General features: G+C 34.5%; 1 protein-coding gene across 3 annotated transcripts; it reads right to left on the bottom strand.

Annotated features, from left to right (window-relative positions):
• LOC107630212 (two-component response regulator ARR12) lies at positions 3,748 to 8,685 on the bottom strand. 3 transcript variants are annotated; one of them, XM_016333292.2, is made up of 6 exons: positions 8,363 to 8,685; positions 7,805 to 7,957; positions 7,060 to 7,464; positions 6,872 to 6,948; positions 5,114 to 6,340; positions 3,748 to 4,173 (listed from the first exon to the last, which is right to left on the bottom strand). In XM_016333292.2, the coding sequence occupies exons 1-6, from the start codon at positions 8,478 to 8,480 to the stop codon at positions 4,090 to 4,092; spliced, it is 2,064 nt and encodes a 687-aa protein (XP_016188778.1). In that variant the 5' UTR covers positions 8,481 to 8,685; the 3' UTR covers positions 3,748 to 4,089. The 3 variants fall into 3 exon arrangements, with proteins under 3 accessions (XP_016188778.1, XP_016188779.1, XP_020974318.1); XM_016333293.2 differs by having other exon boundaries at positions 3,748 to 4,161; XM_021118659.1 differs by lacking the exon at positions 7,805 to 7,957.

Below are 8,691 nucleotides of genomic sequence, written 5' to 3'. Positions count from 1 at the left end.
ATTATGTTTTTGAGGAGTTTTAGGGAAAAAAAAGAGTAATATAAGTGTGTATTTAAGAATAAACAATTTTCGAGTCTTTGAGAAAAAAATTTGAACTTGAAAAGAAGTTGAAGTTGGTTAATTTGACTGATACATTCTATTTTGAGAAGTTTAAAGGAGTTAAAATATTTGAATTTGATTTGGTGAAAATGAAATTAATTTCAAGACTTTTTGGAAATGTATCAACTTAAAAGTGAAGCTGAAAATCATTTTGGGAAAATTTTATAATTTTGGTTTAAAATAAGATTGGTTCTCACTCTCCTAAATTTTAGAGACCTTGTCATGGGATTTAATTAATAAATCCTGATTTAAATTAATTAAGTGATTGATTTAAGAATAAATGATTTCTTTTAGTCTTTTAAAAGAGGTTTAAACTTGAAATGGTTTTGAAGTTAGCTTGAAAAATTTTGGTTAAGTGAAAATTGAATTTTATAGAAGAAGAACTAGTTTTAAGTGCTTGTTTGAGTGTCATTATTTTGATAAAAAAAGATCTTTTTTCAATGAAAAATATATTTTTTATTTTTTTTGTGTATTTGGCAAATTTTTAGTAGTAAAAGTAAAAGTACTAGAAAAATAAAAAAATTTCTTTTTTGAGAAGTTACAATTTACATTTTTTTAAGTGAAGTTACTTTGAAGGTTTTGTAAAATGTTACAAAAAGTGGTATTGATTTTAAAGAAAAATGATTTGAGAAAAAGATTATTCTTGGCGTGATTTAAATTAAATGGATATTGATATTGAAAGTAAATGGGTCAAGAATGATTTTGAATTGGGATAAAGATGAGTATAAATACTTTGTTTTGATTATGATTATGAATTGAGTCTGATTGTGATCTGATTCACTACGCTGGCAAGGGCTGAGGTTAATCTCGCTTGCATACTGAACTGATATGTATTTTGGCAAGGTCTGGGTGTTATCCCTCTTGCATATTGATTCGAGTTTTGCTCCGAACAAAGATGGTGGTCAATCCTGCTTGTTCGCGATTCCGAGCAGGTACAGCGGTTAGTCCCGCTTGCTTGAGATCCCGGGTAAGGACGGTGGTTAATTTTGCTTACTCTCGCGATTCTCTCTGGTTGCAAGGTAACAGGGCACTCTCCCTCTAACGGTGACATGGCACTCTCCCTCTAACGGCCAGCCGATATGCTGAAATATTAGTGCGCAACAGAGATACAATGTCTAGGTTAGCTACCGGATGTGTCGGATTCTGGCAGTTTAACTGACACGTGAGCTCATGGCTAATAGGACAGGCATGCATCATGTGCATCTATGTGACATCGTTTGGGTGTGCATATTGTATTTGGTTTGCTTATATGAATATTTATGTTTGATTACTAATTGCTATACTTGCTGCAATTGCTCTTGATTGTGTTTGAACTTCATTACTTGTAATTGTGATTGGTTAGTTGGATTGTGGTGGATTGAGTGCTGATTGATTATACTTGGGCCGAAGACCGTGATTGATTTATGTTTAAGGTTTAGTAAAGTATGAAAAATCAAGCTGGTTCAGCATAGACTTAATAAACCTATACTTGGAACAGGTTGGTTGTTCATACAGTTTACGTAACTTTTAAAATTTTCATAATGGAAATATAATTTTGGATTTTCAAATAATTAACCATTAGTTTTCAAAAAGATTCATAAGACTAGTGATGATCACTGTGGTTGAAAACAATTTTCTTTTATATATCTTCTTATGACAATTTTGAAACTCTTATGGTGAGACCGTGTGGTTAGGTTCTCACCCCTTACAGACTTCTCTTTCTAGGACGGACGAGGTAGCTTATGAAGAGATATTTGCGCTTTTGCTTATGCAATATTGTTGTATTAATTTAGTTATTATTTTTCCTTGCTATGTATATTATGTTTTTGTAAAGAGTGATAGGAGTCGTGATTGTAATGACATGTCATGTTTATAAGTTATTTGTCTAAAGAACTATTATTATTATATATATGAAGTGATGTGATTGGTTTTGTATGTGTGTACGTATGTTTTCAAGAAAAAGTATTTTCGGTTTTCACAAAAAAGTTTATATGGTTTCGAGTTAAAGGCTCCCATTTTGTTATTAAGTATATAGAAGTTATCATAATATCTTCGCTATCAAAGTAGCGCAGCCGGAAGTGTGACATTCTAATAGTAAGGGTGTTACACTATCCACCTTTGTCTTTATTATTTTATTTTACTTATTACTTTATTAAATATCTCCCTCCCCTTCCTTCTATTTAAGGGATTCCTTGGTTCAGACCGAAAAAATAATGTCATTTGATCATTATCAAACTGACAGTAATATTTTTCTGTCCATGAAGTTCCCACCATCTTTTACTTCTAATAGGTAATGAGTTAGATCATAATCATTCTCAACGAGTCTATAAGGAGTGATCCCATTATTTTCATCAGCTCCAAATACATAACAAAGACTTGAGCGACCGATCTAGTAAAACAACTCAAAAAATAAAGAAGTATCGTTAATTCCTTCATGTCCATTCCAAGTTTGAAGTGCCATTTGTACAATCGTCTTCGTTACAAGATTTTTTTTTCATAAAAATAGATATAGAATCTTTAGAGCAATTACTTAAAAGTACATTTTTTAAAATAACCCTTCCTATCTAGTAGAAAAGGATCCCATAATTCTGAACCAATCTTAACTAAGATCACAAATATAGAGGGGTGTTCATGGATCGGATCGGATCCGCGTATTTGCGGTGTTTATCCGAATCCGATCCGAAAATTGTGGATATTGATCCAATCGACAAGATTATCGGATCTGATTTGATCCGCACAATAATAGGATTGGATTGTGGATTTCAAGTAGGTATCTGCATATTCAATTCGCATGCCCGCAGATCCGCAAAAAATAAATAAATAAATAAGTAAATATACTTTTTATGATTTATTTCAACTAATAATTATCGTATATATTGTATTATTTTAATTTTTTATTTAAGAAAAATATGTTTAATAATATTTTAAGAGTAAACATGTTTAAAAGAGTGAAAAAAGAGATTTTATTGATATTTTTTAATAAAAATAAATATTTTAAAATATTTTTATATCTTACGGATATATACGAGATCTAATCTAATCCGATGTGCAATGTGTGGATCAGATTCGAGCTTAAAAAACACGGATATTGAATCCGATCCAATAATTAGTGCGGATCGGATCGAGATTTTGGTCATATCCGATTCAATCCGCATTTATCCCAATATAGAGCCTCGTTGGTAAGAGCTACAAAATCTTGTACATTGAAACCCATAGTTATAGTTATGCATCCAAGTCTATTAGTATATAACATTCTCTTTTCCACGTAAAATCCCTTAATATGTGAAATAGTAAAAAAATATTTTCATTGTTGTGGAATAAAAAGTCTTCGTATCTTAATGCATATATTTTATTTATTTAGAGCTAGTAGAGTGGAATCCATTTTGGAAAATATAAGTCGAAACAATAACAAAAATAATTTTAGTGCAATATCCTTCACAATCTCGAAAGAGATAATTCCCTAATAGACCGAAGAATAAGCAATTTGACTCATTCACATCCAGATTATGAATGCCTAAAATTCATATTATACAAAGAGACATTGCTTTGCTAATTTGAATTGAAGGGGATATAAATTAGTTTATTTCCAGCATCATAGCATCATATCCATAGTTAGCGTATTCCTCATAAAGTTTGGAGAGTCAGTCGGTGCTTAATAACATATTTTTGTATAAGGTATGTGCAAACATAATTCCATTAAATTTCCCTGCTCAATAAACATTTTTACTTAGTGGGAGGGGCACAAGTAAACAACTAACAAGGAACACATTCATATTACAATTCCTCAATCTAAGAAAGCAGCAGAAATCTTTCAATGTGGGTAGTAAACTACAAGAGGGAACGAATCAGATGGCCTAACAATTATGTCCATAGAGAAACAAGTTACCTAAGAAAGAGGAGAATATTAATCATATAGAAACTACACAACGAAACTGGCTCCACGGACAGTAAACTAGTAAAGTGTCTCACGATTTTAATGCTCCTCGGGGATTCTTGCTGAATCAGAAGAAATCAGATACATGATCCAACGGGGTAAGCCTCAAATCCCATTTCTCCATCTATAAATGTCGGTTCATTTTGTTCCTGCATCAGAAACTATCTTTCATGTAACCATCATGCCAAATTACCTTTTATTGCACGCCAAAATTAAGGGGAAAAAATGCTGTGTACTCATTCTACCTTGTACATTAAGTTCGTACAAACTACTCTACTGTGGTATATGGGGATTAATCATATAAAAGACAAAAGTAAAAGCAAATAATCCATATCAAACTATGACCAAATTATAAGATAATCATAACCGAAGAATCAGCGTCTATATTTGGTAACATTCCATGTGATGGCTTCAATTCTTATCAGGTACTGTTAACTGACTTCACATTATTTGCAATTTTGCATACAAAACTTATGAGATTTGAATCATTAATTTATTCCAACACAAACATCAGGAACCTTCATAAAGAAAAGTAGTTGCACATTTTGAATTTCTTCGTTTCAGATACAAACTAGGGAAGATGAGAAGTGTTCCAAAATGCTCAAATCTCATACCTTTTGCCAGTAAAATACCATGGTGAATGTGATGTGGCCATTACATTCACATTCTATTTCAAATGAAACAGTCATATGTTAATAAAAAATACAAAGAAATGACAACACCAAAATATAACAGCAAATTGCACTTATATAACTTTATCATGTTATATCAACGCTTAGGAAATCATGGTAAGTTAAAAATATTTAGAACTTGAGTTTCATACAGAAACAATTTTGATAACAAAAAAAGGTTGATGATTTTCACCAAAATAACAGAAAAACAGGTTCAGGAAAGCCAAAGCTACACAAACCACATGTACATGTTGATAGAATGCAACAATCAATACTCCGGTGAATAAACATTTAAAGCAACTAAAAGAAATTTATGTAACAGCTGCAATTCAAAGTAATATATCATGGATTATTTCTTGATAATATTAAAATCCCAAAAGCATTAAGGNTTTTTTCAAGAATGGGAACGATGTGTGCTATCTAATCATACCCTTTTGACCATTGGGACCATTATGTCATCCAAGGTGCCAAAATTATTCTGAATAAATCCATCCCGGGACTTCATTAGCTCCAAGATGTAGGCATCATTTGACTTCAATCTTGTGTCAACATTAGTGCACTGGATGATTGATGGGGGAGCTCCACTCAGTTGGCCAACAAATGAGGCATCAACACTGTTGCTGCAAGTTGCATTTGTTTGGTTTAAATTATGCCCCAAAGAACTTGTTACTCGACTTGAAGAAACATGAGAGTTTACAGAGTTGAAGGGACGGCTCATGTTTTGGCTGTATTCAAGTTTATGTTCTTCCCACCTTTGTGATGGTGTTGTATAACTCGAAGGCTGTACAATATTTTCAATTAAGCCTTCTTGGCGCTGCAGCTCATTTCTTGTATCCTCCAAAGGAACAGAAATCGCGACTCTGGATGAATAATCAACAGGACTGTTACCAATACGAGTACTTGTGTTGGCAACATTTATGCCAGTGGGAGGGAGTGGATCATTATTGAACGGCTCACACAATGGCAAGGGATTGGCAGGAAGTTTAGACAACTGTTCTGCATTCTGCCAGTTTTCGTTACACCGATTATAATCCAACATATTAGAAGGCCCACAAATTCCAGCATCAAAGGAATCCGTGCCTAAAGAAGCCGGTCTAACAGGAGGCTGATTTCTAAATGCTCCTGAATTATGTGTTTGTGGTGAGTTACAGGCGGCTGAAGGTAGAGCATTGCTTGCTGTACCAACTGTAAGCCTACGGTCACGGAAGCCAGAGGCAGCAGTAAATCCACTACAACTAACTTGATTTACTTGTGTTATACCTGTTGTACAGTTGTTTTGCTTAGACTGATTAAGCTCAATTGATGTTGGAATTCCTTGCAATAAACTTGAGGTTTGATTTGCCGGAAATATTGATGCCTGAATGTTACCCAGAGGGCTCAAGGTGCTGTTCAGGTTTTGAGGCTGAACAGGAGGCTGAATTAGAGTGGAAGCACTAATGCCTCTCATGCTCAAGCTAGCTGGGGAATTCAGCCTGCCAAAAATACCACTCGAGGCATATGATTGCAATGCAGGGTTTGGAATCTTTCCTGAACCAGAAGAGGTGCAAAACTCTGCATATGCATCTATTGAACCGATCCTCAGGTATGATTCGGTATTACCCAATGCAGCAACCATGCTAGCTTGCTGGGTTGCCTTTTTCAGGTAAAGCCTATATTTCTGAAAATAAAAAAAAATGACAGGGAGTTTATGTACAATCATCACAACATCACAAATAATATTTTCTCCTGGAAAACTAAGAACTATTTCCAAGAAATTTAACAAACTAGTGGAAGTGCAGTGTTGCTAATCCATAATAGACAAATAATAATCGAAAAACCTCAAATGTTGATCCAGAAAACAACTCATGAGCAGTAGTGGAACTTGAATATGCGTATTTAAAGTTTAAAAAGGCTAATTAGTTTCAAGCCATTCTTTTGCATAGAAAAGATCCTGTTTATTAAGATAGTAAATAATTAAAAGATATATCTACAATCTTATACTTGGCAGATTATTCAATTAGATTAGATGTTAAACATTTATAAACTTATGTTGAAATAGACTCTCCCAGAGTTGTTAATTCATTATGCAAACTTTCATTTTGTTAACTACAACTTTAATTAAATAATCATAAGATCTAAACTATTTTCATTTAACTAGTTGTTGACAACTATATAGCACAACTATTAACTACAAAACAAGAATTTCTACCTGCAGATGGCTTGCCACATTTTCCCTAGTAAGTCCTTCAACATTCATCAGATCAAGTATTTTCTTAGGGACAGCCTCTGTAACAACAGAAAGAAACCTTGGATTAGGAATCAAGAAAACCATATTGTGCAAATTGAATTGTTCTGAATTCAAAGAAAATGGGGAAGTTATATTTGTACGAAACTCACTATCAAGGCCAAGTTGATTAACTGCTGCAACAAATTTTCTATGAAGCTCGACAGACCAAACAACACGAGGCTTCTTTTGTGATGAAGGGTCATCATTATCCTCCCCATTGTCTTCACCATCATCTTCCTCTTCTTCAGTCTGGTCCTTTCGTTTTTTGCCAAGATTTTTATTCTGGTCACTGCCGTCTTCTGATATGATACTTTGATTACCTTCCCCAGCAGCATTGGGACCCCTTTTGTCATTGGAACCCTTATTCTGATCCCTGGGATCAAAGTTCTTCCTTCGGACAACATGTTGCCAAATGTTCTTCAGCTCTTCAATCCGAACAGGTTTCAGCAAATAGTCAACTGCACCATGTGTAACACCCTTCATCACCAGCTTTGTGTCACTGTGTCCAGACAACACTACAAAAAACAAGGGGGAAAAATGTTCAAATCACCCAACTGATTGAATCCATCAATCTCAGGACACTGTTCTAACATTAGAGATCCCACAGCAAACATGACTCTCCAAATACTGGTCACCACCACACCAATAACTCAAACTCGAGACCACTGGCAATAATTATGGGGGAAACGGACAAATTCTTTTGTCAAGCTAATCCTCAGTTTTGGGAGGAACTTAAAGGAAAACAAACTAAACAAGAAAAGTGTCATTGCAACAATCTTGATCCGTTATTAACTAACAACTGCAAATTAAGCAGATGCAAAATTCTAGTCAATACAAAGCGGTGAATGTGCTTACTGATCACAGGTAAGTCCATTTCAAGCCCCACCAACTCAAGGAGCTTAAATCCATCCATGTCAGGCATATTCACATCGCTAATGACGAGGTCAAACTTGTTCCTGTTTTCCCTCAACATTCTCAGCGCCTCAATTGCTTGATTAGTTGTAGTAACTACAACAAGAACAACCACAAAAGTAAGATATGAGGTTCTTAAAAGCCAAATGACTCCTAAACCATCAAACTAGATCAACGAAAAGGTACATTAATACTTCTAAGATAATGTAACAACCCAATAAAATCATAAAAACAATTCAAATATAGATTAAAGTCTTCAACTTAGGGAAAATTGAGAACAAGTACACCTTGCAAGGAAACAAAAAATCTTGAATTGCAAGATGAAGACACAAATTATTTATGCCCACAGACAAAAAAGCTACTAAAATACAAACTTAACCGCGAATTTAACGAGTTAATCACAAAATTATATATAGATATAAAAAGAAGAAGCAGAAGAAATAGTTTTGAGTACAATAATTGAAGTTTTGGCTGAATCAGAAGAGAACAAAAGTAAGGAACCTTGGTATTGGCATTTGCGAAGGAGATTCTCCAAGACTTTGAGGCAAGTTGGGTCATCATCCACAGCGAGAACACGCATACCCACGGGGAACCGGTCAATTTGGTCCTCCACGGTCATCTTTAACCAGCGCTGTAGAAAGAGAAGAAGAACAAAAAACCAGGGGTACTGTAACTGTAACTGTTGGCAGAGATCACGGTCCAAAGGGCCCAAAAAGGTTCAATCTTGAAAGCGAGTAACCACCATAGGAAACAACAAACGAAAAAGGGGCGAGAGAGAGAGAGAGAGAGAGAGAGAGAGAAAGAGCGAACGTGGAACTGAAAGATGGTAA

Source organism: Arachis ipaensis, chromosome B03, assembly GCF_000816755.2.
Source record: "Arachis ipaensis cultivar K30076 chromosome B03, Araip1.1, whole genome shotgun sequence".
In the NCBI taxonomy this organism is placed as follows: Eukaryota; Viridiplantae; Streptophyta; class Magnoliopsida; order Fabales; family Fabaceae; genus Arachis; species Arachis ipaensis.
This window is presented reverse-complemented; position numbering and strand designations above follow the sequence as displayed.

Bases quoted from the DNA above. Each gene is read 5' to 3' on its own strand.
- LOC107630212 (XM_016333292.2), bottom strand. From the start codon at position 8,480: ATGACCGTGGAGGACCAAATTGACCGGTTCCCCGTGGGTATGCGTGTT. The intron at 7,958-8,362 runs GTTCCTTACTTT...TTCTTGTTGTAG, and splicing joins TCGCAAATGCCAATACCAAG to TTACTACAACTAATCAAGCA. The intron at 6,949-7,059 runs GTGAGTTTCGTA...CTGTTGTTACAG, and splicing joins TAATCAACTTGGCCTTGATA to AGGCTGTCCCTAAGAAAATA.